General features: G+C 46.3%; 1 protein-coding gene across 2 annotated transcripts in view; it reads left to right on the forward strand.

Annotated features, from left to right (window-relative positions):
- The window catches only part of Spred2 (sprouty related EVH1 domain containing 2), a 121,404-nt gene that overhangs the window by 72,848 nt on the left and 21,307 nt on the right, over positions 1-27,249 (forward strand). For both annotated transcript variants that reach the window (XM_023720862.1, XM_023720861.1), the window contains 3 exons: positions 13,792-13,969; positions 22,248-22,416; positions 23,667-23,731. In XM_023720862.1, the coding sequence (XP_023576630.1) occupies positions 13,792-13,969; positions 22,248-22,416; positions 23,667-23,731 (412 nt within the window). The remainder of the gene's footprint in view (positions 1-13,791; positions 13,970-22,247; positions 22,417-23,666; positions 23,732-27,249) is intronic.

Here is a 27,249-nt window from a genome sequence, read left to right on the forward strand (position 1 = left end):
TAATAATAATATAAAGGTTAAGTCTCCATAGGCAAACACAAAGAAAAGTACCATTACGCCACTGCACTTTATGTTTGTCAAAGCCTTTTCAGTCTACAGAGTATCTCGTATATCGCTGGGTGCAGGATGCACATTCAGGATGCCATCAGAGATTCTGAATGGCTGTGGTAGAGAACTGGAACAGAAAGAGATTCATCCCGGGGCGGGAGGTGGCTGAAGCACCCCAGCAAAGGCAGTATGCCTGGGTTGTTCCTCTTAACTAAGTTAGGGGCCCCTTTATTCTTTCTTTGGATATGAAATAATAACAGCTGACAGTTTATGGTGACATGGCTTCGGGAGAGCGTAACTGTATCAGGCAGACTGCTTGCTACCTGTCAGTGAAACTCTTGAGGAAGGGGTACTGTCTGTGGCCACTTGGGGTCCTGCCTTGGGCAGTGGTCCTGGTCACCTCTGGGTGCAGGTATGAGGTAGTTGTGAGGGCCAGAAAAGCCCCAGGTCAGCTCAGCTTAGCCCCCAAGGAGCTCAGGGGTCTGTGATGGTCCTGAGTCTTCAGGTAAAATGCCTTCTGGTGCAGCCACAGCTGGAGGTTGGGGAGCTGTAGATAGCTGTACGTTTCCTGGAGGTTCTTTCTGAGTTGGGTACCCCGAACTAGAGTACCTCCCTATAGATGAAAAAAATACATACTTTAAAAATATTGTGTTGAAGGCCAGGGAGATAGCTGAGCAGCTTAAGCTCCTGCCTGGCAAGCACAAAGTCCTGAGTTCAATCCCTGGTGCCAAAAAAAAGAAGGAAAGAAAAAAGAATACCGTGTTGAAACCATGAGCAAGCTGGGTCGCTAGTGGGCCTAGAGTTTTCTTATTTCTAAGTTCTTTTATGGTGGGAAAGTACTTTAAGAGATGTATGTGTGTGAGCCAGGTATGGTGCTTCGTATCTGTAAGCCCAGCACTCTGTAGGCTGAGGCAGAACTGCCAAGAGTGCAAGTCTGAGGCCAGCCTGGAGTGTGTAGTGAGTTCAAGGCCAGTGAACTGCAGAGGATGGTGGAAAGAGGGAGGGAGGGAGGGAAGGAAAGAGGGAATAAGGGCATAGACACCGCAGTTACAACATGTAAGGCGGGGCCAGCGAGATAGCTCATCAGTCTAAAACACCTGCTTAGGCAGGTGCAGGGGACTTCGGTTTGATCCCCGGCACCACATGCTACGCCAGCCCCACCCTCAGCATGGGCTGAGCGGCCCCCCCCCAAAAAAAAAAAATAAAGTCAGGAAACTCTACCTTCAGTTCATCTCTTTCTGTCCCTGCTTGGGGAATGGGGCCCCTCATCCCCATCCTTCAAGGAGGATGGATATCTTGAATGTGTTCTGTTGTGTGCTTTCCATCTCTATCTAGTGAGGGAGGTGAACAAATCCTGGAAAGAAAAAGGTGAATTAGTAATTCTTGTCACCCAGCTGACACCTTGTCCCATAGGTCTGTCAAGACTGTAAGCAGTGGAGTTTGTAGAAGTCCTGTCAACCTTTCACTAACATGACATGCTGACTCCCTTCTTTCCTGTTGAGGTCAGTTGTCACCTGTTGTGTCACACAAGTCTTATGAAGGAATGGCTTGTAAAAGATTTTGTAGGCTTGGAGTTTGGTTTTAACAGTTTGATAATTTCCTGAACTTTTGACCATGGTTTACTTGAGAAGAAGGGTAGGCAGCCAGTTATAGAACAAAACAAAAAAACTGCATCCTAGGTCCTGAGAGAAGTGACCAGACTTTTTAAGACCACTATCAACATAGTGAAATCTTATAGCTTTAGATTTCAAGGTAAGTTACTAGTATCTCTGCATTTCCTACCAGACACTTCAACATGTCGATTATTAAGTCCTCTCTTTCCTTTGTTTTCTCCAATAATAAGGCTGAACTATTCTGAGAAAGTCAGGCACACAAGTTCAAGGGCTGCAGTTTAAAGCACCGAGTTGCAGATTATTAACTTTAAGCAACTCCCTCTGCCATTTGTGTTTTGAAGTACCAATTTTTCTATTACATGGACACTTTAATGTGGTGAGAGTTAATTTTGTTCAGTGATCCAGCATTTCCAGTAACCAGCCTTGGGGCTGAAATGTGCATCATAAATATCCTTTGAGTAGGGGTGTGTAAAATGGAGAGAAAGTCAAGGAAAAGTATTGCTTTCAGGGTAAAAAGCAGAAGAAAGGGTTCTCAGGCTTGGTTTTGTTTCTTTAAGTTGGCAATCCTTTGATCTTGATTAATTATGAACTCTACTGAACCCTGGGCTCAGTAGAGCAGACAGGTCATAAACCTGGATTCAGACTTTGCCCCCCCTCCCACGGATCCCTCCCCCTCCCCCTTTTGTGCTGCGTAATCATCCTGAAAGCCCACTGGGACAGGCTCTTCAGACTGTGAGAAAAAATATTCTTTGTTGGTGAGAAAAAATAAATTTTACAGTAGTGTCCTGTATTCATACAGAAGTTGTTCATATTTTAGTGATTTTTGACAGAAACTTCCAACTCTCGCCAATAAATGCCTTGAATGTCGGTGAACTCTTGAGGATGAAATCTTCCCATAATTTCCTGAGGTGTTTTTATGGGCCTTAAAATACCCATATTAACATTGACAGAAGCTGTCTGTAAGTAGTGGATTTAACATCACAACAAAATACACAGACAACACACACACACACACACACACACACACACACACACCAGCTTTTATCCTCTTCCTTCCCTAACTTGCTGTAGCAGCAGGGATCCCGTGGCCATAAGATAGAGGCAGAGAGGCGGGTACTGCCAGCCGTGTGGCTTTGTCTGGTGTTGGAGATTTGCCTTGGAGGGAAGAATCTACACCTGAATTCTACCTGGCTCCTAGATAATCCAGTCCTGCACTGTTAAGAGTCATTTGCTGTTAGGCTATATGCTGTTGAAAAGAAGTCTTTATAGCCGAGTGAAGTGGTGCCTAGAGCCTTAGTCACTCTGGAAGGCTGAGCTAGGAGGGCTCAAGTTCTAAGGCAAATTAGTGAGACCCTATCTCAAAAAAAAAAAAAAAGAAAAAGAAAAGAAAAAAGAAAGTCAAAAGGGGTGGGGATGTAGCTTACCACCTGATTAATTACAAATATTTCCTTAAAAATTTTTCTAACTCTCTTGAATTCCGTGAAATGATTAAAATTTTAATTGCATTACATTTAAATTTTATTACCTTTTCTTTCAAGTGCACAGATTTGTTCTTGTTGGGGGATAGGAGTTTAATTTCATGGAGCCACTGTTTTCAACAGCATAATTTTAAGTGCATGCTAGAGCTTGCACCGACATCGCTGACCTACTGTGCTGCAACAGGAGTCCCACCTTGAGTGTCAGAGATTCATACCCAGGGGTCTCCTGCTCGCTGGGCCCCGTGGGGAGAAAGTTAGGGTTTGGGCTTTCTTGAGGGTGAAAGCAGAGAGTTTGCAGATTTCTAGACAAAACGGTTACTTTCCACGCTGATCGTGCGAGTGCCCCAACCAGGAAGCTACCACAGTTGTCCTTCTCTGACCTCCTGGTTTAACTTGAGCCCTCAGCTCAGCTTTTCTCCAGGCCAGGTGCATGGTGCACCCCTGTAATCCCAGCTAGCCCCCAAATTCAAAGCCTATCTGGGCAACTTAGCGAGACCCTGTCTCAAAATAAAAAGGACCAGGAGTGGGGCATGGTAGTACACACCTATATTCCAAGCCCTTAGAAAGCTAAGGCAGGAGGATCACAAGCCCAAGCCCAGCCATTTAGTTGGTGAAAATGAAAACTTTCTCAAAATTTTAAAAAGGGCTGGGTGTTAAACCTCAAGTGAATGACCTGGATTCAGTCCCCCAGTACCACCACCATATGTCCTGAGACAGAGCCCAGTGCTGTGTTCATTATATCCCAAGTATAAGCAATCAGTCATTGTGCTTGTGGGTATCATGTGTTTAGTATTCTTGGCATTGCTGAGTTTAAATCCCGTTAGAAAAGGTTTTGTTGAGGCCAGTGAGATAGCTCAGTGGACTAAAGAGCTTGCTTAGGCCAATTTAGGCAAGCAGCAGGAACCCCAGTTCCATCTCCAGCACCACATGCTGTGCCAGCCCCACCCCCAGGACAGGCTGAGCTGGCCACTGAGTCGGGCGCAGTGGCACACGCCTGTAAGCCCAGAGCTGGGGAGGAGGATCACTATGAGTCTGAGCTGCATAGTGAGACCCTGTTACAACTAAATATATTAAAAAATAATAACGAAGTTCTTTAAAAAGGTTTTGTTGTTATGTTGTGGTTTGGTTTGGTTTGGTTCAGTTTAGTGTGATTCAGTTTGATTGGATTTGGTTTTTGAGATAAGATCTCACTGTGTAGTCCAGGCTGGTCTCCAACTCAGCAGTCCTCCTGCCTCAGTCTTCCAAATGCTGGGATTATTTGCACGTGCCACCAAGCCTAACTGGTTTTGTTGTTAACAAAACAAAACTACCAGGCCTTCCATAAGACATGTTTGATACATTAAGTAAAAAGATTTTTAGTTAAGAATTTTTTACGGAAAAGAAAAGGCAGAGAATCCCGCTGAATCACTCTTCCTGTGCAGGCTTTGTGCTTGCTTGGTCAGGCTGCAGGAGATGCACACACACACCTAGAGGCTCAGTTAACAGTTGGTGGTAAACAGGATGCGCAGGAGCACGTCCATGAAGCAAAGCTTTCGAATCTTACGCAAAAGGTTACGAGGGATTCCCACTTGCCCACGCTCAGGCCTGACTGTAGCGCCTGACTGTAGCGTGGCCTGTGCACACCCCCACCCCCCACCCCCACCCCATGGTCTCAGGATTCCACCTGAACAGGCAGGAGTTTCTCCTGGACCCGCGGGAGAGCACAGGCCCTGGTTGTTACCTCTTCCAGTTTCCTCCAAGGCCTCCGTAACCTTTGTGAAGCTTACTTTGTTACTTCCAACTCTGATCTTTGCTTCTCTGTGTCTGCCTTTTTTTGCCTTGGCCATCTGGGACACAGGATACCGCAACAGGAAAAGAGGGCCAGCCAGACTGGGAAAGGCACCCCGACTGGTCTGCTGGTACCCCAAGGAAGCTGCACAGTTGCAGCACATTGTGTTGGAGAGGAACATAGGCTAGAGCCAAACTGTGTGTTACGTCAGATGTACCCTTCTCCTTTTGAATCAGAATCACTCATTTCTTTTTTGTTTTGTTTTAGGTCCTTTTGTTTGCTTTACCTTTTTAAAACGGGCTCTTACTGTGTAGTTGAACTCTGTAAATAGCCCAGGTTGGCCTGGAACTCAAAGCAGCCCTCCTGCCTCAGCTTCCCAAATGCATGCCCTGCTTAAAATCACTAGTTCCTAAAAATAGTTTGTAACTTAAAAAAAAAAAAATAAGAAAGAAAGAAAGATTTGGGCAGTTGTGGAGGTGCTCATCTATAATACCAGCACTTGAGAGGCTGAGGCAGGATGATCATTGCAAGTTCAAGACCAGTCTGGGCTACAAAGTGAGCTTAAGGCTAGCCTGAACCACATAGCAAGACCCTGCCTCAGAAAGACCATAAAAAAAAAGAATGATTTATAAATTACTGACTTCTTAATCATTTGTATTTCAAGTATCAGCCACACTACCAAGTGTCTTTCACAGTTAACAGGGAAAATGTCCCCTCAAATATGTGCACTAGAAAATGGTGTGTGGGTGAGGGAGTTTGTTTATGTGCTTCAGTGTAGCTAGGTAGCATCCACAACATAGATTCTGGGCTTACCCGAGGCGTACAGGGGTGAAGATGGACAAGGCCCTCACCTCCCCCTCCAAGGCTGGGGCCTGGATGACCTTGCAGGACGGCAGAATTTCTGGCAGATGATCCACAACCAAAATGAGGATTCCTTAAATATTTTCTGTGGCTTCCCTCCCAGATTCTGAGCCTACAGCAGACCAGGAGAAAAGCCTGCTCACACCCAGGGGACCTAGGGTCCCAACCATGTAAGCAGTTCTCAAGCCTAATGGGCTCCTGGATGGTGACTGAGTCCCCAGTCATTGGAAGCAAGGCGCTCATATACCTTTTAGGTACCATGTTTTATGTCTGGTTTCCTTTTCTGAAAACTCCATACCTTTAAAAACAAAACAAAACCTCAGTTGATAATGAAGGTAAAACATACCAAAGCCACACAGAAGCCTGGGGCCAGAAGCCTGTGTTGGGTACTGTGCAGAAGCAGGGTGAGCTGCAGCCGTGCAGAAAGGTTGGGACACCAGAAGTGGAGTGCAGAGCCTGGGGCTCAGGCAGCCTTGTGAGTGCCTGTTCAGACACCTGGCTCCTGTTCCTGGCAGATCCCGGAGCGGGGCAGTTCAATTAGGAGCCTCCAAATGTAATTTGTGGTTGGATTCACTGATCTTAAATATCTGTGGGACACACACACACACACACACACACACACACACACACACAGTACTGGGGCTTGAAGTCGCACTGAGCTTCCTCTCCAGCCCTTGCTTTGTATTTTTATTTTGAGACAGGGTCTCCCACTGAATTGTTGGCTTGCCCAGGCTGGGTTCAGACTTGGGATCCTCCCCCTCCCCTGGCTTCCCAGGGTGCGGGGAGTACAGTTTATGCCTCCCCAAGGCTGGTGTGGAAGCCTTTTTGTGATCTTAGCCCACATTCAGCTTTTCTATTGCTGCTATCACGCACGGCAGTTCTCTCTCTGAAGCAAACATTTAGTGTTCTGGGAGGTGCTTCTGCTTCAGTGCTTAATGGAGAGTGGTGCCCTCGCCAGACGTGCCCCTGCCAGCAATGGCATCTTGCAGATACGTCGTCTAGCATGGGAAGTAGTGGGATTTTCTTAGCTCTGCTCTCTGTACGAGCCTAGCATAGCCATGCAAGCAGCGTGCATTCTGATAAGTAGCAGAGGACGCCCCCCCCCCGTGCCGTGAAGCATGTGGGCACGCACTGTACCTTTAGTGACTTGTGCAGAACAGAGAACCATGTTCCTGCCATGCATGAAAACCACATTATGTGTGATTTCCTGCGCCTACCGAGTCCACAATATACGAATTTCTATAACCAGGGCAGTCCCCTTTTAATTTTTACCCTTCCCCCCTGCAGGCCTCCTTTTTTAAAATTCTTAAGCAATTGATGCTTAAACACTCACAACCTGAGCTAGTAAGTACATACGTAGATTGTGACCCAATAGCTTTGGCTTCTCAGCCATTTGATTTTGCCGAAATAGCTTAATCCATTTTACATATCTACATATATTTTACACATATATATTCTGATGCAATCTTAGAGCCTTTGTAAATCTATAGGCACAAGGAAGCCTGGGGTGTGGGGATAGGATGAAGATAAAGTGAGTGCGCCTGGCTCCCCGGCAGAGCTGTGTTGTGCTTGGCCCAGCTGGTGTCTGGGAGTCGGCTGGAGAGGCTTGGATCCCTCTAATCCCTCTCGAGGTCTGGTGAAGTGGGAAGTGGATGGGAGGCCAGGAGGAAGCTTGTCTGGTGTTTAGCATAATGGAGAGATAAAGCAGTCCTGTGATCAGATAAGGGCTGGGGGAGAATTTACAGGGGATTTAAGAGTTCCTGTCTCTATCCTAAAAAGAAGCCCAGAGAGGGAGGGGCAGGCATGGGAAGGGCAGGCAGGCTGGATTCCTCTCCTCTGCAGGTGTGCCTGCACTGCATCGCAGACTGGCCTTCAGGAGAGCGACCTCAGCTGAGAAGCGCTAGGGGTCAGTTGCAGAGGTTCTGCCGAGTAGCTGCCCTTCCCCTCCCTGGAGGCCCTTGATCAGGCAGTATCTAAGCCCACTCCTCTGTAGCCCAGGGCCTGCGGTTTCAAGGACCATTTCTGCGATCAAAGCCTGCCTTTCAGCAGAAATAACAAGGGCTGGAGGCTGGGGAGAGAGCCCAGCAACATAAGTCCCTGCCTGGCAAGCAGAGCGTCCTGAGTTCAATTTCTGGCATTAAAAAAGTGAAGGCTCCCACAAATCAAAGTTCTCTGGTTCTAGCCTTTGACCTTCCTTGTTGTTTTTAACTAGCAAGGTGGATCCTTGCCTTCGTTTTGCAGAGGAAGAAACAGAAATGCAAATAGGCAGAATTTTTCTGCTGCTGAAGCAGTCGGGCTCTGCGCTTCCTCCCCACCACCACCACGCAGGATGTGTTCGGTACATGGCAGTGCCACCTTGTCACCCTCACCTACCTTGCAGTGCCGTAGCTCACTTCTGAAGTGGCCTGCTTTGAATCTGGAGGAAACAGAACATAAGGCTGAGTTCTGAAACTTGAATTTGGGGGTGCTAGCCTGGCTTCGGAATTGTTCTCTGCCTTCCTGTCTTGCAATATACAATGTGAGTTGCCTCTTTTCCGCTGACTGATGAAAAAGCAAGTTAAGTCCACATGTTGGGAGCATACAGCGCTTTCCTTACAGGAAGCTTTGACGTGGAAGATCCCCAGTCCAGCTGGTCTGCTCATGGCCTGGCTAAGGAGTGGAGTGCTGCCTGAGAGGTGGTAGACAGCATTTGTGACAACCCGGTTAGTTGGACGCATTCTGCTCAAGTTCACACCACGGCTCGTGCAGCCCGTATTCCAGCCCATGAGTGGAGCCTTACCATGTCCTAACTAGCTTACCGTGTAACAGATCCCAACTTCAGAAGCTTTTTTAAAACTTCATAATTTTTGACAGTGATAGCATGTCTAAGGTTTACCAGTGCAACCAGGTTTTTGGGTAGCTACAGTCTCCCTCTGGATGTCATTTCTAGGTTCTTCCTGTACTAAACAAAGAATTGGTCGAGACAAGCACAAAGGGGTCGGGGAGATAGCTCAATGGCATAAGTGCCTGCGTAGCAAGCACAAGATCATGAGTTCAATCCCTAGTACTGTTAAAAAAAAAAAAAAAAAAAAAAAAAAAAAAAAAAACAAGCATAAAAGGTAGCAAGGTTTTACAATAAAGATGGGACAAGAAATGCTCGGTGGGCCAAGAGTGGTGGTGTGTGTCTATAACCCAGCACTCAGGAGGCTGAGGCAGGAGGATCTCTGTGACTTAGAGGTCAACCTGAACTATATTATGAGACATTGTCTCCAAAAGAGAGACAGAAACTGCAGAAGGAGTTTGGGCCAACTGAAAGTAGGGGAAAGTACACTGTACAGAGTGAGAGTGAACTGTTATCCATGGATGAGAGAACACAGCACTGGCAGAGCCCAGTGGTAATGGTCCTCCATGTGTGTCCAGTTGTCCGGCTGATGCCAGGTCAGGCCCATCCTCTGGAAAACTTGCTTGAGGTCTCGGAGAACTGCTCTGCACGTGTGTCCTGAAACTTTGTAATTAACAGAGCCCCTCTGATTCCCCAGCCAGTCTGCCACACCCTAATCTCCTGCCTAACCAAGCAGCATGTATTTTCCTTTTGCAAATTAAAAAAAAAAAAAATCAATCTGACCTTCCCTCCCTGCTCCCTGCCCCCAACAGTACCCTCAACTGTTTTAAGCAGATGTTGTTTAATTCTTTTCAGACAGAGGGGGTAGGGTTTCCTCCTTTATAGCTTGTGGTAGTTGAGGTCATTGTCCTTTCTGCTCTGGGTGGAGTACAGTGCCCTGTCGTGTCCGTGTACTGCACATAGTAAACCTTTGGCACACAGCCATGCAGCTGGACTATCCAGACAGCCTGCCTGGCTTCGGGCACAGCGCTACATGCCCCTGCCTTGTGTTAAGTAGCCAGATGCTTCAATTCATGCTGGCTGTGGGCATGGCTGATGAGGGAGACCGAGGGGCATCTCTGGGGACCTCCCTGCCCACCCTGTATCCTCTTTGCCACCCATCCCATCACAGGGAAATCTGCTGGGGAAGGGGCTTGCTAGACAGAATCAAGTCAGAGAGGATGCTGCAACACCAAAGGCTTAAGTCAGTGGCCTTTAAACAAACAACACAAGGAGATCAGATGTGGGTAGGGTGTCAGGTTCTCCCCTTGGACGTCTCCTGTGAGGCTGAGCCCATTGTTGTACTCCTAGAGGCATCATTTGGACACTGGAGCAGTAAGACTGGAGGACATTTAGTTAATGGGGTATAGGAGAAAGAAAACATGAAGTTCTGAACTGGGGGCCAGGGAGATAGCTCAGTGGCTTAAGCGCCTACCTGGCAAGTGCAAGGCCCTTAGTTGGATCCCAATCCCTGGTACAAAAATATAAAAATAAAAACTAAACTTAATTACACAAGTATTCTCAGATGTTCCTAATCCTGAGCTGCCCCACTCCCCACCCCGTATCTGGGATCAAACTCGGGACTTTGCACTTGCCAGGCAGGCATGTATGCCATTGAGCTGTCTCCCTGACAAATGTTCCTAACCTTGAGCATCCCAAGGAATCCGCACACTGAATCCTGAGGTATGTGGATCACTGATAGTTGTACACATGTGACCTGTGCGTGTGTCTGTACAAATGCAACCTGTGATACCCACCTAGTTTATCCCAGCTAAGCCTTTGTAGTTCCTAAGTAATTGAGGGCCAACACTGTTACATGGATTCCATTAGCCATAAATATGTTTTTTGGGGGGTGTTTTGTTTGTTTGTTTGTTTGTTTGTTTGAGCTATAGCATCCAGACTGGCTTTGAACTCACCATGTAGCTCCCACTGGCTTCAGACGTGGCAGTCCTCCTCCCTCAGCCTCCCAGGCTCTGGGATTACAGGTGCAAACCAACACAACTGGCTTTTAAATACATTTTTAAATTTCTGATTATTTATGTATTTAACCCATTCAGTCCACAGCTTATTAACATACCAAACACCACTCTAAAGTTCTCAGGCTGCAGGAGTCAACAAAAAAGACAAAGTCCTTGGTCTCGTGTAATTGACCTCTTATTAGGCAAACAAATAGATCACAGGCCTTGCCAGGCAAGAATATGTAAGAGAGGTAGAGAGGGTGCCTCTTCACAGAGTGAACAGGGAAGGCTTTCATGAAATAGCTTGAGCAGAGACCTGAATAAAATAAGACAGGGAAATCTACGTGGTATGGGGGGATAACGGCGGGAAGGAGAAGTTTAAGTAGAAATGAGAGCAAGAGCAAGGTCCTGTGGCAGGCGCATATCTGCTGTGGAGCTCAGTGGTACTGAGGAGGAACGCGCAGACAGGAGAGTGCTAAGACGAATAAGATTTTGGCTTTTACTCGGAACGATAAAGGAAACCTCATGAGGGCTTATTTAGTAGGAACCTGATCTGACCGACTTCTGTATTCTGGGAAGGCTGGGCAAACATGAAGGTACAGATGTCAACTCAGAGGGGGTTTCTATCATCTCTGTGGAAAGTAAGGGGAGCTAGAGTCGGGGCAGGGTGGGTGGAGTTAATAACGAGTAACCTCTGGGTATACTGTGAAGGGAGAGCCAGGAGGCTTCAGGAAGGGCTTGGAACCAAGGATCCAACCTGATACAGTCTGTGCTGCCTGTGAGGTCCCCAAGTGGCGACCCAGGTCTGAGGTGGTGGCTTACTGTTCTGGGGTCAAGGGAGAGGCCCAGACAGGTGAGATGTAGGCACAGTTGGCATGGAGGGACTGGGTCTGGTGAGCAGAGGGACCCTTGGGTACAGTACGAGAGCCTCAGGTGTGGTGGTGGGCGCAGCGTGGGGCTCTTCTGCCTGAGTCTGTTTCCCAGTGTGGCCAAAACCAGCTAACCTGTGTTCTTGGGGGGCAAGAGGCTGCAGGAAGTGGTCATCTTGGGGACGGAATGGGCACACACAGGATGCCACCAGGCCACTAGGACCCACTCAGGGTTAGTGGTTATGACTTGGAAATGAGACCCTGAGACAGCAGAGTGCAGTTTGGGCCTCTCACCACATTCTGCGGGCTGGGTGGAAGCGTGGCGTGGGTGGATGGCAGGGTTCTCTGGTTGGGTTGTGCCAGGGAGCTGCGGTGAGGAAACAGTGGTCATGGGAATGGAGTTGTGCTCTGTGATAGACCGAGGAACTGAGGTTGGAGGCAGAGCTGGGACAGGAGAGGCAGTGGGGACCGCAGGGGCGTGGAGAGCTAGGTAACGGTGGTCACCAGACTGCCTGCTCCAGTGGGACGAGAGGAAGGTGGTGCAGTGATGGTGACAAGTCAAGGCTGGACGTGGGCCTGGGTGGCTGCAGTTGGGTACAAGACAGAGGCAGTAGAGCAGAATCCCAGAAGTTGTAGCCAAGGAAGCTGCAGGGTCCTTAGAATCAGTAAGGAAGCGACAGTACAGGGCTTCCAGAAGACAGAGGAGGGTGGTAACCTGGTTGTTACCCTCTTCACGCACCCACGGGGCAGTGGGGCAGAGCTATGGAACGGTGCCAAGGGTCATGGCCAGTGGCAATGACCCTTCAGAGGAACTGAAGGAGGGTGAGCTTCGGGGAGAAGGAGCAGCCCCTGGAGGCTGGTGGCCAGCTGCACAGTGCCTTTCATTCCATCCGGGTTATGACGGGGAAGGGATTGTAGGGTCAGCTTCCTAGGGCCAGGAAAGTACAGCCATGGTTGTTGGGCTGAGGTGTGGGGAGGACAAAGCCGGAGATAGTGTTTAGGGCGAATGGGGTTTCAGCTTGGGATAGTACACAATTCCGGAGCTGTCTTGGGACTGATGGGTGCACAGCAGGAGGGATGTAATTAATGCCACTGAGTTGTATACTTAAAATAGATTTTGTCCCTGCTCATCCCGCCCTGTGAACTCACCTGAGCTCACCAGTCTCAGAAACTGAACAGGGCTGGGCCCAGTTGCTGTAGGTTTTAAAAATAAATGTTCGATTTTATGTGACATTTTACCTACCTTTTGGTGCTTGAAGATAAGGTCTCGCTCCTTAGTCCAGGGTGGCCTCCAGCTCGCAATCCTCTAGCCTCTCGACCTCCCCAGTGCCAGCATGACAGGCACGCACCCCTATGCCTGACTTTCAAGTTTTGCCACATTTTTTAAAAAACGAAGAAATTTGTCCAAAGGCAATTAGGAAGATAAGTGGAGCTGTTGGGTAACTGAGTGTCAGTGGAGGCTGAGGCGTGGAAGATCCAGGAAAAATCACAGTGGTTTTTGCCTCTCGTGGAGAAGGAAGAGAGTGGGGTCGTGGGACCCAGGGATTTGTCCCCACAGTCTCCAGCTCATCGTGGCTGCCAGGCTCCAAGTCCTCTTCCCTGGGACCTGAAGAACAAGAGGTTCTCTGTTACCCTGCATCTCTGTGGACCTACAGTCTGGCGCCACGCCTGGTGTACACGAAATGCGAATATACATTTGAATGGGTAAAAAAAATGAATTCTAGCCAAAGAAAACACCAGGTGAGAATTTAATGGCCTTGTTGAAAATCCAAATAAATTTTCCCCAAAATGATGAAGAATAGAAAGAAACTAGCCTCAGTCTCTGGAGGAGAAAGAATTTTTAGCAAAGGTGCAAAAGAACTTATTGTGAAATGGAAGTTTTAAAGTAAAAAAATAAAATAAAATCACAAATGGAAGGTGACCACTGTGTAGAGTAACTTGAAAGTAGCTGCCTATATAGACAATTACATGGAGAATTTGTCAAATTGATTGTCTTGTGGTAAATAAATTACTAGCTTTGTAAAAATACTAAGATTGGTCACTCATTATAAACTACAATTTAAAGGGTTGAAGCCATAATTCCCTCTTCAGGTAATAAGTTTGTCTTTCCAACTTAGAACTAAAGAGACCGGCTCATTGATTTTGTTGTTAATGCTTATGTGTTTACGTGTTTTTTCCCCTAAGACTTGCACTGGGCTGCCTGTCAAGGCTTCGCCAGGCGCTGATCACCTGCAGACAAGTCAGAGAGGCCCAGACTGGTGGGCCTCCTGCATTGTGAACATGTTCTGCAGCTACCAGACCATTGTCATGCCCCGTTCTTCTTGTTGTCGTTTTAGTGACAGCTATATTGTGCGTGTCAAGGCTGTGGTTATGACCAGAGATGACTCCAGCGGGGGATGGTTCCCACAGGAAGGAGGCGGGCTCAGTCGCGTCGGGGTCTGTAAGGTCATGAACCCTGAAGGCAACGGACGAAGTGGCTTTCTCATCCATGGTGAACGGCAGAAAGACAAACTGGTAATGGCAGACGTACAGCACTCGGGTTAAAATAGCAACGACTGATTTCTTTACCCAAAACTGTAGCCTTCTTCACTTAGGGTTTTGTTGTTTGTTTTGTTTTGCTTTGTTTTACTTTTCTTTGACTTCAAACAGTGGCAGGAACTGCCAAAGTTAGAGCTCTGGGGCTGGTGCCAGCGTTTTATTTTATTATTTCATTTTCATTTCTCTTTCTTTCTTTCTTTCTTTCTTTCTTTCTTTCTTTCTTTCTTTCTTTCTTTCTTTCTTTCTTTCTCTTTCTTTTCCCCAAAAAATTGTAAAACATAATCCCCCTTCTTTGACTACATACCATGTAATTCAGATGCTTAGAAGACTGGTTATCTTGTTTGCATCTTTGATTAATCTAATGAAGGTGTCTTTCTTTCTGTCACTGTAACAAGGTATTGAGAACAGACGTGTGCTCTTTATTATAATGAATCACATAATCACACTGAACTGTCATGCAGGGTTTATTCATGGAGCTTTCATTAAGGTTGAGGAGGTAGAAGGCAAGGTCCAGAGGCAGAATATCACCTGACGGCGCCTTCTCAGTAAATAGCTAAAAGGTATTGTAGGTTTTATTTCATAACTAGTGAGTTTAGAAAAATGACATAGTGGTATTGTATTTCCGAGATAATTTAGAAATAAATACTTGGATCACTGCCTCGCTAGAGTGGGGTGACTGACAGTTCATAACACAGCTTCTCGTGAAAAGGAACTTGGATGTCAGTTGTACATTATGATAGAATCTAAGATATGAAGGAAAATAGAAAGTCCAACTCTTTAAAATTAATGACCAGTGGGAAGGGGGAGATAACTCAGCAGTCTAAGTGCCTGTCTGGCAAGTGCAAAAACCACAATTTGATCCCCCGGACCACATGCCATACTGGCCCTGGAACACTGGGCACACAGTACTGGCCATCGAGACCAGGCATGGTGGCTCATGGCTGTAATCCCAGTGCTGGGGTCGCTGGGACACAAAGATCACTACAAGTCAGAGCTGTGTTGCAAGACCCTATACCAAATAAGTAACTAAAAGATTTTTTAAAATTAATGTCCAGGGCTGGTGAGATGGCTCAGTGGTCTAAAGCACCTACTTAGAACAAGCTTAGCAAAGCACAGGGACCGGCAGTTCAATCCCCCAGCACCACATGTCAGCCAGCCCCGCCCCCTGGTGGGCTGAGCTGGCCACACACACACACACACACACAAATAAATAAATAAATAAATAAAATTTAAGAAATTAAATTAAAGTCCATAAATGAATAAAATTATAGTAATAAAAATTAATGGCCAGGGCTGGCGAGATGGCTCAGTGGTCTAAAGCACCTACTTGGAACAAGCTTGGCAAAGCGCAGGGACCGCGGTTCAATCCCCCAGCACCACATGCCAGCCAGCCCCGCCCCCTGGTGGGCTGAGCTGGCCACACACACACAATATAAATAAATAAATAAATAAATGTTTTAAAAAAAATTAATGGCCATAAAAGTGTACTTGATCATGAAATGTATATATAGAAGCCAGTTGGTGGGTCAGTGTGCAGGACAGTACAGGTCCCAGAAATGCAGGCAGTACAAGAATATGGCAGTGTTACATTTGAGACCCTCTACAATGGCATCTTTTGGGTTTTAGGGGTTAACTAGGCCAAGTTAATCTGCACTTATTTGCAACCACTTCTCATAGTGTAAAAAACTTACAAACTAGACAAACAATTCCTAAATGTTGTCATATATGCATCAACAGAAATGTCGTTGTCCTACCTGACTTGTTTCTGGAAATTCAGAGGGAGGCTGCAGCTAATTTTAAGAAGTATTCAGGAAATTCCCTATGTATTAGTCAAATAATTAAAGTATTATTTTTCAAGAGAATTTTTCTGTGCAGGCAGCGTAACCACACTCTCAACAAAAAGTGAAATAGGCATCATTGATCTAACCTTCAGTGTTAGCCCCCTGGTCAGGTTGTATCATTATATGCTTACAGCATATAATGGGCGATTATAACAAAGAAATTAGGACTCAGAGTGATTCCTTGTTAACACAATGACCCGTACCTGTAAGCCCAGCTTCTCAAGAAGCTAAGGCAGGAGCAAGTTGGACACCACCCTTGGCAACAGAGACCCAGTTCCAAGATAAAAGTAAAAATCACAAAGGCTGATAGAGGGGCCAGGGAGATAGCTCAGAAGAATAAGGGCCTGAGTTCAATCCCCAGTTCCGTGCAAAATAAACCCAAAACAAACAAACAAAAAAAAAAAATCAAAGGCTGGTAGAATATTTGCTCCGCGTGCACAAGGTCCAGGCTTCAGTCCCAGATACTGTGCACACCAGAGGTTTCCCTGTACTTGTAACCAACTTGTGAGGCTCAGACCCAGTATTTGCTGACCCCTAACCAAACCAGAACCCTTCTGCTCATGGCAGGGTATGATGCTTTTGAGAGTTCTGTGAAGAGGTGAGCTGCTGAGGGGCTAGAGTGGCAGTCTCATAACCCCAGCACTTGTCGTCGGGGTTCCAGTGTAGTGCAGCCCTGACACTCAGTGTTCTGTGGGGGCGCGAATGTTGGTGGTGTTTACTTTTAGTTACATATTGGGGCCCATGAGCTTAACTGTTCTTTCTTTCTTTCTTTCTTTCTTTCTTTCTTTCTTTCTTTCTTTCTTTCTTTCTTTTTTCCGGTACTGGGGATTGAACTCAGGACCTTACACTTGCCAGGCAAGTGCTTTAACTGTCGTTTCTATAGGAAGACAGACATATATTTCATTCACAAGTAGTTACATAATTTTTGCTAAGCTGGAAGATGTTTTAAGTTTTCATTAGAAGTTACATGTAAATTAAAACTTTCTGGATTTTGACTCTTATTTTAGAGAGATGAGAAGAGTTTATTCCTTAATATTATTACAAATCCCATAAGAAACCACATTAGGAAGAGAAATTAAAAAACTAAACAAGTTTATGGCCTTAGTAGTTGGCCCGTGTGTTGGTAAGTAGGCATTCTCACACAAAACTTGGTGGGAATTTGAGCTGGCAAAGTTCTTTGAAGGCAATTTGTCAGGATTATACTTTTATTTTATTTTATTTTATCTCCCCTAAGGCAAGTTCTCCCTGTACAGTTCAGATTAGCCTTAAACTCACAGCTATCCTCTTGCCTCAGCCTCCTGAATACTGGAATTATAAGCCTGTACCATCGTACCCTGTTAGGGTGAGTTTTGTGACTGTTGTTGTTTCTTAATGTGCTTGGTACAGGGTCTCACTACACAGCTCAGACTTGTCGCTTCAGACTCATGATCCTCCTGTTTTCAGCCTCCCCAGCACTGGGGCCCGCTCAGCACGCCTAGAGGTGGGACCAGCCCCGCACGTGGTTGCCAGGGATGGAACCCCAGTCCCTGCACTTGCTGAGCTATCTCACCAGCCCCTGTTAGGGTTTTACTTTTAAGTGTGCATAACTTTTACCTAGAAATTCATGTCAAAAAATCTTAAAGAAACAGATTTAAGCACAAGATTGTATGGGTAACAACAGTTCTTAAACTTGTTTTGGCCTCAGGCTCCCTTTACCCTCTAAAAATTTATAGAGAACGCTAGAGAGAGTTCTTTGTTTTGTTGATTTACAGCTACTAATATTTATAAGATAAGAAATTAAAACTGAAAAATTATAAACTCTTCAGTATTAATGTAAATGACACTTTCTGACAAATCACTGTGTGTCTGTTTTTACAGAACAAAAGTAATACACAAAGAGTGCCATTGATTGACATTTTTTGAAATCTTAATAGAAAAGAGCTGAATTATAATATCTTTATGGTTATAATCTGTTGTACTGTATCATTTTGTTTGAAATATATGAAGATAGGTATTTGGAAAAGAGAAATATTTTTGGTTGGCTGATTTTTTTTATTTTTTATTTTTTCAAACCAGAAATCAATCTCTGAACCTTGTGCTCACCAGACAAGTGCTGTGCCACTAAGCTATATCCCTGGCCCCCTGGGGAAAAAATATTTTATCAGCCTTTTAATATATATTTAGGGTTTTTTTGTGTTGTTGTTGTTTTTTTTTGCGGAACTGGGGATTGAACTCAGACCCTTGGGCTTGCCAGGGAAGCACTTCTCTCACTGAGCCACCTCCCAGCCCAATGTTTAGATTTTTGATGCCACATCAAAACTCTACCAGTAGCAGTTTCGAAATGAAGAACCTGGAATCCATCAATAGGAACTTTTCCTACTCTCTTACATACACTAAAGTCAGCTGGTTTAACTTTGAAGGAGTCTTTTTCATTGTCATTCTGACTTGTGTAGTACAACGCTCCTTGGTCATCTGGAAAGGAATAGTTTACTTTAAAAATTAAACAAGAAAATAATGGTTTACTGAGTTAAGCAGATCTTCCAGATGTTGACACATTTCATCCTACATTTTAAAAAATTATTTCTTAATCCCACCTGTAATACTACTAGAAAAGTACGTAGGCTGGATGTGGTGGTGTAGATTTGTGGTCCTAGCACTCAAGAGGCTGGGCACGAGTATCACCACAACTTTGAGGACAGCCTGAACCACACAGCATGACCCTGTCTCCAGACACCAAAAGCAAAGTATTTAACTGTTAGGAAGCTGTCCAAAATTCTGCTTTTTACTTGAAAGGTCAAATTTTATTATTGGCAATAAATTCCTGAAGGTTTTTTTTCCTTGAAGTGACAAGCCTACCTTGTTCATTTGCAAGAAAATTTCTGCCACGTGATCAGGTGTGATTAGCCCTAATGGGTCATTTTTTTCAGTAAAAATATTGATCTGAGAAGCCAGGAGCCACACATGGTGGCACACACTTGTAATCTCCATCCTTCGCGGGGGCCTAGGTAGGAGGATCATGAGTTTAAGCCCAGCCTGGGCAAATTAGCCAAGACCCTGTCTCAGAACTTAAAAAATGCACTGGGGCTATGGCTTCATTCAGTGTCCTGTGCTACGGAAGAAGCGAAGTAGAGAAGAAACAGGCAGTTAGTCAGGCCCACAGTTCTCTGCAACAGTCCAGCCCATACTTGAGACAGGTGCCCCACATGCAGCGGGAAAAAGGGCTGTCGGGAAGAGCTGCCCTGTCCCTGCCGCGCCTCTGTGGGAAGCCAGGCTTGCTTCTTGCCCTTCAGCCAGCCCAGCGCAGATGCAGACCCGAGGGGAGAATGCAGTTCTGTGCACTCCCCAGCCCACTGCGTAAAGGACGTGTGCTCAGTGACCTAAGTCTAGTTAAGTAAGTGCTACCTCTTTAAGAATATTTCTGCTTCAGGGGCCAGGGAGATAGTTCAGTAGAAGAAGCACTTGCCTGGCAATCCCTGGTCGTATTTCTGCTTCAAACTAGTATTTCTGAGACTGTGAGCAAAGGGTCTCCATTCTCTCCTGGCTACATTGGTGCCACCACACGGCCTTGAGTCATGCTTCTGCAGAGCAGTTACGTGCTCCTTCTGCTTTCACCACCCAGAGAAAGGTCAGCACTGTGAAACAGGGAAGAACTGCCTTATGATGCTGATGAAGAGAGTCCTCCATCTCAATGCTCTGAAGGGCCCTGGAGGTGGGAGCAGGCTCCCAAGGCCCCCTGACCAAACTCTGAGAACTGTTAATGTGGAAGGCAGGAGGCCGCTGTGTTGTCTATGAAGTGACCAATTTCAGGGGCCGGGGAGATGGCTCAGTAGAATAAGCACTTCCCTGGCAAGCGCAAGGGTCTGAGTTCAATCCCTGGTTCCGCCAAAAAAAAATAATAATAAAGTGATCAATTTCAGATAACCCTAATGCCTATTGGCATGGAGAGAGGTTGAATAAGCCCCACTGCATCTGTACAGAGAAGTAACACTGTAAAGAGCCATTATGCATTCTCTTCCTATATTCTCTATTCCTATTTCTAAGATGCATTTTCTTGGTTTTGCTTTTGGGTTTTGATGCTGGGGATTAGACCCAGGAAGATAGAGGGAAAATTGCACAACAGTTGATAGGTGTAAGTGTAGCTACGCTTAAATGCACTCACACTAAACTTCCATGTGGGTCTGGCCGTGGGTGATGCCAGAAACTAAGGCTTTGAAGGGGAGAAGGGGCAACAGGTGAGAGCCTTCCCGTCCTCATCTGAGTTGCTTGACCTTCCAGTAAGTATTTCTTGTGTCCATTGTCTCCCAACAAGAGTACAGTCACTCTTCCTTCACCTGCATGTTGTTTAAAGATACCTTGTTAAAGCCCTCCACTAGTTTTAAGCTGATGCCTAACTGCGTGAACACCAGAGCTTCAGAAGGCTTTCTCTGCCATGATGGTGAAAGCATCTGAACTTCTTCATTTTTGCTGTTAAACTTAGGTGTGTGGTGATGTCAGTTTGCTCAAGGGGACATAAAGAGATGATACCTGACGGCTCTCCCTCACCTATGCTCAGGGGCTGAGCTTATTTAAACCTCTCCAAGAGAATATATCTTTGAAATCATTTTAATGTTTGGCCCCGTCAACCAAAGATAATTTTTTTTTCATTCTAAAAGTATGGAAAAACTGAGTCTTTGTTTCTGCAAAACTTTTATTTTGAGACTTTGAATTGAGACTATTAAATACTAAAATAGATAACATTTGTTAGTTAAAGCCTTGGTTATTTGGATTTCCCCGATTTGGAATGGGGCTGGGGCTCACATGTAATCACTGTACTATTCTTAGGCGGAAATGTCCATAATAAGCAATTTAATCATAAATAGAGTTGTGTAAGGGGACTGTTGTCCTCTTTGAATCCAGTGTTATAAAGTTAACTGCTCAAGACTGCTAGTTGAGTATTAGTATTTATTAAGTTAACTTATTTATTAAGAACATCTGATAGGCAGCATTTAATTTCTTCTTGCTTTGGTGTGTCCTTGAAGTTTGTACTCATTTAAGCACATTCTTTAAATTTACATTCATTCAGGCGAGCCTTTACTTTCCCCCTTCATAAAGCACAAATTAATAAGATCACACGGTGTTCATTGGGAAGCTTTTCCAGAATAAGACCAAGGCTATTCAAACTAAAAAAGAAAAGAAAAGGCCATTGCCGTGTTCATAATGAAGCCATGTGAAGAAATGCTGTAAACAGTTTGGGTTTTATATGAATAAAGAATGAACTTTACATCACACGGTTGCAGTGCTGCTGTTATTCTGTAGCATTCCATAAACTCTGGTGTCTCAACCAAGAGCACTGTACTAGACATAGTGAGTTATTTATGTCTTGACCTTTAGTTAGGGGAACAAGATTCCTGCACATGGAACTAACTAGAGTGATGTCAAATCAGGTACTCAACAGTGAAGGTAACAAGAACAACTGGGTAAGACTGGGTGTGGTGACGCGCACCTGTAATCCCAGCACTTGAGAGGCTGAAAACAGGAGCATTACTATGAGTCTGATCTGTGTAGTGAGACCCTGCAGACCCTGTTCTGAAATACAGGAAAAAGGGGTGGGGGGCAGGGAGATGGCTCAGTAGAATAAGCTCTTGTGGGCCTGAGTTCATTCTCCAGTTCCGCCAAAAAAAAAAAAAAAAAAAACTGGGTAAATGCAATATTTCATTGAAATGATGACAATATGCTGTGGAATGAGTGGGGCCATTAGGTTTCTCATTTATTCCATTTTCAGAGCATGTTCTCATTCATAAGTTTGTTATTTCCATCTTAGCAATAAAAAGATCAAGGATTTTGACCTAGAGAAAAAAAAGATCAAAGTTCTAGCTTAGCAGAAGCCAGTTATGAGAGTAGATAGTTAGAAACTTAGAGATCATTCTAATTATCCAAAGGTAGAGTTCGTAGAGTCCTGGATCAGTGTAGTGGCAACTGAAATGGATTTGGTGTAAAAGACATTAGGGAAAAGAAATGAACTTGTTGGTTAAGCATACAAGGAGACAGAGAAAGCAGAGGAGACCAAGGTGACCACAGAAAATTTGAACTAGAGAAAAGGGCTTGCTTTGGCAGATTTGGAAAAGTTGGGAAGGGAGATGGTGGTAGAGATTTCAGCACTTGGTTGATTTTTGTACCCCAAAAATTTTTGACCCTGTTGACTTTAGGGTGAGCGACAGATACCTGTGCACCCATCAGCATAACTGTCTGGGGCAAGAGTGGGGGCAGGAAGAGGGACAAGGGGCATGATGGAGAGGAGGTGGCGAGGAGCACTGGAACGGTGGGGTTCGCAAGAGCTCAGAGGGGCAGCAGAAATGTGCCAGTTGCCTGCCCTTCACTGTTCGCGACTGTATTTCTGTAAGCAGACCCCATCGCGGCTGTTCTGCAGGTAACCAGCCTGTGTTTCAATCCTTCAGGTGGTGCTGGAATGCTACGTCAGAAAGGACTTGGTCTACACTAAAGCCAACCCGACCTTCCATCACTGGAAGGTTGATAACAGGAAGTTTGGGCTGACTTTCCAAAGCCCTGCTGACGCACGAGCCTTCGACAGGGGTGTGAGGAAAGCGATCGAAGACCTTATAGAAGGTATTGAGCTTGTCCCCACGGTCCTTGTGGGGCTGTGGGGTCCTTGCGGGGCTGTGGGAGTGTTCTGGATTCTTTCTTAACTCCAATTATCTGTTCTCATATATTTGTGGTTTCTTGGGGAGGGGCGGGCAGGTCCATAGATGCCCAGACATTCAGAACATCCGGGAGAGTGATTAGAGTGACAGGAGACGGGCTGGAGAGTGAGGAGTGATCCCATCTGGCCTTCAGACTGCTCCGGGAAGACAAGCATTTCCAGATTTCTATATGTTGATTTTGACAGATTACACCTTGTCCTGACAATTGGATTGGCTCAGAAGTAGAGAATGGATTCTGGGATTCAGGTTGCCCCAAGTCTACCCACTATTGGGCAGAACCCAGAGCACACAGGCGAGGGATCCGTTGCTCCAGGGTGAACACGGGCCCTTGTTAGCATCGGAGCTGGCCTGGGAGGGCCTCGGGCCATCAGTCCCTGTGGTGGGTTTGGCTGCAGTTCATAGGTACAAACAGACAGACTCTCCCCTTCAGCACGGCTACCAAAGCAGAGGGTTCAAGGTGCCATGACTAGCCAGGTACTGTGGCACAGGAGGCTGAGGCAGGAGGATAACTAGAAGTTTGAGGCCTGCCTGGGTTACATAGTGAGTTCAGGGCCAGCCCGAACAGTGAGACCCTCTATCTAAAAAAAAGAGAGAGTAGAGAAAGAGAGAGTCTTTGCCCATTGCCCAGGGCACTTAGCAGTGGCTCCCACAGTCTGGAGTTCATAGTACAGTATCTGCATTCAGAACCGGAGGCCAGCATACAAGCTGTGTAGACCAAACTTCCTATTAGCAGATGAGACTGCCTGGTCTAACTGGAGCCATCCCGGTCCAGTCCAGAGCTTTTCTTTCTAGAGCTGTGGCCTCCCATTCGCTGCGGAGGCATGCCGCCTGCTTCCTCTCTAGTGGCCAGTGCAGAAGGAGAGAGAACCCAGGACCAGCAGTGGGCACAAGGTAATTTCCAGACAAGAGTCAATGAATAAATGGAAGTACTTAATTCCAGGTGACTGGTATCTGCTGGCAAAGGCAATGGAATGTGGTTTCCTTAAAGTACGCTTTTAGGCTGAGGAAATAGCTCAGTGGAAAAAGTGCTTGCTTGGCAAGCACAAGGTCCAGAGTTCGATCCCTTGTACCATCAAAAATAAATAAAATACGCTCTGAATGAGTGGTTTTGACTTCAGTGGGAGACACATTTTTACTGCATTTTTGTCTTTCTAGGCTCAACAACTTCATCTTCCACCATCCATAATGAAGCTGAGCTTGGTGATGACGATGTTTTTACAGTAAGTTTCCTTTGTCCTCTGCTTTCCGCGTTAGGTGGCGAGTGAGCAGAGGAAGGTTCGCAAAGGGCGTGAGGACACCGTCACCCTGATGTGCGCTGTTTCCCAGGTCTTGCATGCTGGGCTTCCTCTCGCTGCCCACTCCCAGCTGCCACATGGCACAGCAGTGTGGCTCGCCTGGATCTGTCTGCGGTCCATCCAGAGCCTGCTCTCTGATTCAGTGATTGGCTGCTCTTCTTTGCCTGGGATGGCCCACTTTTAGCACCCAAGAGTCCCTGGTGCTGGGTGACACCTCATCAATCCCAGACAGACCAAGACATTTGGTCGTCACCCTGTGTGGCTCCCACACAGCTGCCTAATGTGGGGAGGAACCTTAGGTACCCTTCCTGGTGAGTGATCCCCATCTGATAAGGGAGGCCTTGCTGGGGCCAGGCCTGATGTGCTCTGGGAGGAAGCCCGAGCTTGGCTGTCTTGACACTGCTTGAGTCAATGGGAAGTAGTAACTGGAGACCAAATGATTTCTTTCTCAGCTTGCCTCTTCACTTAAACCTTGTGCCTCTAGTAGTGAGTTAAGCAGCAGTTCGTTGCCTGCCTGTGCTGTACAGGAGCCGTAAGTGGCTGTCAGGCAGCATTTTCCAAGCAAGAGCTTTGACCCACAGTAAGAAATGCATTTTTGTGACACCTTTCAGTTGGTACCTAAAAGAAAACCCTACTTCATGAAATTCGGCATGCTGATTTTGTTTTTGGTTTCCATTTTCTTTTGTGGTTGTGTTACAAAACTTTCCAACAGGAAAAAAATTAACATACCGAATACCAATGGATGTATTTCTAGATTCAGCAGTTGTAACGCTTTTGACACATTTGCCTAGTTCTTGCCAGTACATATAATTAAATATATATAGCAGTCCCTGTGCACAGACGCAAATTTTTTTGCTGATCCATCTGAAACTAAATTTCCCCTAATTCTTCATCATGTATTTCCTTAGAAAAAAGACATTTACAGAAGAATTTTAGGGTAGTGAAACTACTCTGTATGGTAGTATAATGGTAAATGCGAATCACTTTGTACTTGCACAAACATAGAGAATGTGCAAGCCCAAGAATGAGCCCAGCCCTAATGCACACTGTGGACTTGGCTGGTAAGCAGGTGTCAGGACAATTCATGGGTGGCAACAATTGTATTCTTCGGTACTGGACGCTTCCTGGGAGATGAAGGAGTATAAGGAAAAACTGTAGCTTTCACTTCCGATTTTGCTTTAAAGCCAAACTGTTTCAAAAAAAATACATTCTAGCAAAGGTAATTTTAAAAAGCAACAACACATTCTCCTGGGCACCTTTTTCAGCCCCTCAGAAAATTAATAAGAATTCCATGTCATCTAATATCTATTTCATAGTTACCCAGTTATCCCAAAACTGACATAAGCCAGCTTTTGTTTCCTATAGTATTTTAAAATGTTGGGCGCTTCCCCTTAAACTTCTTTCCCAGCTCACTGGTCATTTGCCGCTAGTGATATAAAACATGCTACTTTGGGAATAAGAAGATGTCCAAGCCATGGCTCCAATCTGGCAGCAAGAAACTTACTGGGAAAACAGGACCCTTGCAGAGATGAGCCTGGGACAGGAGGGGCCTACAGACTGAGGCCTGTGGGAGTCGTTTGGCTTAGAGATGAGGGAAGGAGCTCTGCGAGGTGAGGCCTGCAGGAACTCAGGCCTTTGAGCTGGGTTCTGGTAGGGCTTTAAGATTAGGGAGCCCAGAGACCACTGCAGAAGCAAGCGTGTGAGTGGTGATTTGTCTGGGCGCTGCCCATCCCAAGCAGCAGAGCATGCATGCCTGTGTTCCTAGGGCTGCAGGAATTGGGCCAGGCTGGCCTCCCCTGGTGCGGCATGGGTCTGCGCAGGCTTCCTCCAGTGCTCCAAGCAGATCCTCTCAGCAGTTGGCATGTTGCTTACATCTGTTCTTTTGTCACGTTTTGGGAGACAAACAACAGCAGGCGGGTTAAAAGGTGGCTTCCTGCGCTCCAGAGCAAAACTGTCCCTTCGCAGCTGCTTCCCAGCTACCTGCCAGAAGTGATTTATAGAATCAGGAGAGGGCGAGAGGAGAGGGATGATGGAAGCCAGAATCCCTCTAAGTTTCATCCTTTAGGGTAAGGCAGGATGCCTGCAAAGTTGAGCAACAGGCCTGTTGCTTCTAGATACTTGGATCATCTCTGGAGAAAGAGCTCCCCTTGCTAAATTGCATCTTCTGTCGGGCCTGGCTTCCATTTGTTTACAAACAAGGACCTATTCATAGTGCTACCTTCCTTCCCCAGGAAAAACCATTGGCCCTTAGCAACGCACTGGTGGAAAATGGGGGAGGGGGGGTGGTTAACCTGCCAGCATCCCATTTGTTTGTGGGCTCCTTGCTACTAAGCTTTCTTGCTCAAGATTATAAATAATTCTGAAACTCAGAAAGCAAGGAAATGAACAACTACTTCATCTCCTGTGTAGTCTACAGCTTCCCAGGTTTTGTTGTGTTCTGAAACTTACTGGGAAGACAGATGTTTAGAATTAGGAACTCATTTATCAAAGAAGGGTTATAAATAGTGATCAGACCCTCCTGCAACTTAAGATGGACCAGAATTAGGGAAAACCTTTGGAGTTGTAACTGGAGAAACCAGGGGTGTATCTTTTCTACTTCCGCCACCGGAGCCAGGGCTTCCCTGTTTCAGGAGGTGGCATGGAACAAGGGGGGAAACAGGATACTATGGGTGACATCCACATGGATGTGAGAGCATAGACATTCCTTAGTGCGTGACGCTGGGAATGCTGTGGTTTGTGACCTCAAGGATTCCTGTGTTGGAAGCCTGATACCCACAGTGGCGATGTTGAGAGATGGTAGACCCTGGTAACCAGAGGGTTTAGGTCATGGGGCATTGTGCTCAGAGGAGATTACACAGTTCTCGTGTGACCCCCAGTTCATTTTTGAGAGAGTCGTTTGCGTGCATGGCCTTCCCATTTCACCATGTACTCTGCCATTCGCCCGGCCCTGCCATGGTGATGCCATCTGCAGTGCAGCCTTCACCAGAGCCAAGCTGATGCCAGGCCTGTGCCCTTGAGCCTGGGGAGCTAGGAGCTGAATAACCTCTTAGAAAAGACTGAGTCTGGGCTGGCGTTCTCTCTCTCTCTCTCTCTCTCTCTCTCTCTCTCTCTCTCTCTCTCTTGCCTGCCTCCCTCCCTTCTTGCCTTCCTTTCTCCCTCCCTTCCTCCTTCCTCCCTCCCTCCCTCCCTTCTTTCCTTCCTTCCTCCCTCCCTCCCTCCCTCCCTCCCTCCCTTCCTTCCTTCCTTCCTTCCTTGGGAAATCTAACTCAGGACCTTGCATTTGCCCGGCAGGGGTTGTGCTGCTGGCTATATCCCCCGCCTGGGGTCTTTGGCCCTAGAGGAAGAGGGTGCCCTTCTGTAGCTGCCCTGTGGAGTGCTCGTATGGGTTCAGAGGCTCTCCATTTGTGCTGCCCATGCCTGCGCCTTCCCAGCCCTCGCGGCTC

Source organism: Octodon degus, unplaced genomic scaffold (genome assembly GCF_000260255.1).
Source record: "Octodon degus isolate 3935 unplaced genomic scaffold, OctDeg1.0 scaffold00078, whole genome shotgun sequence".
NCBI classification, from domain to species: domain Eukaryota; kingdom Metazoa; phylum Chordata; class Mammalia; order Rodentia; family Octodontidae; genus Octodon; species Octodon degus.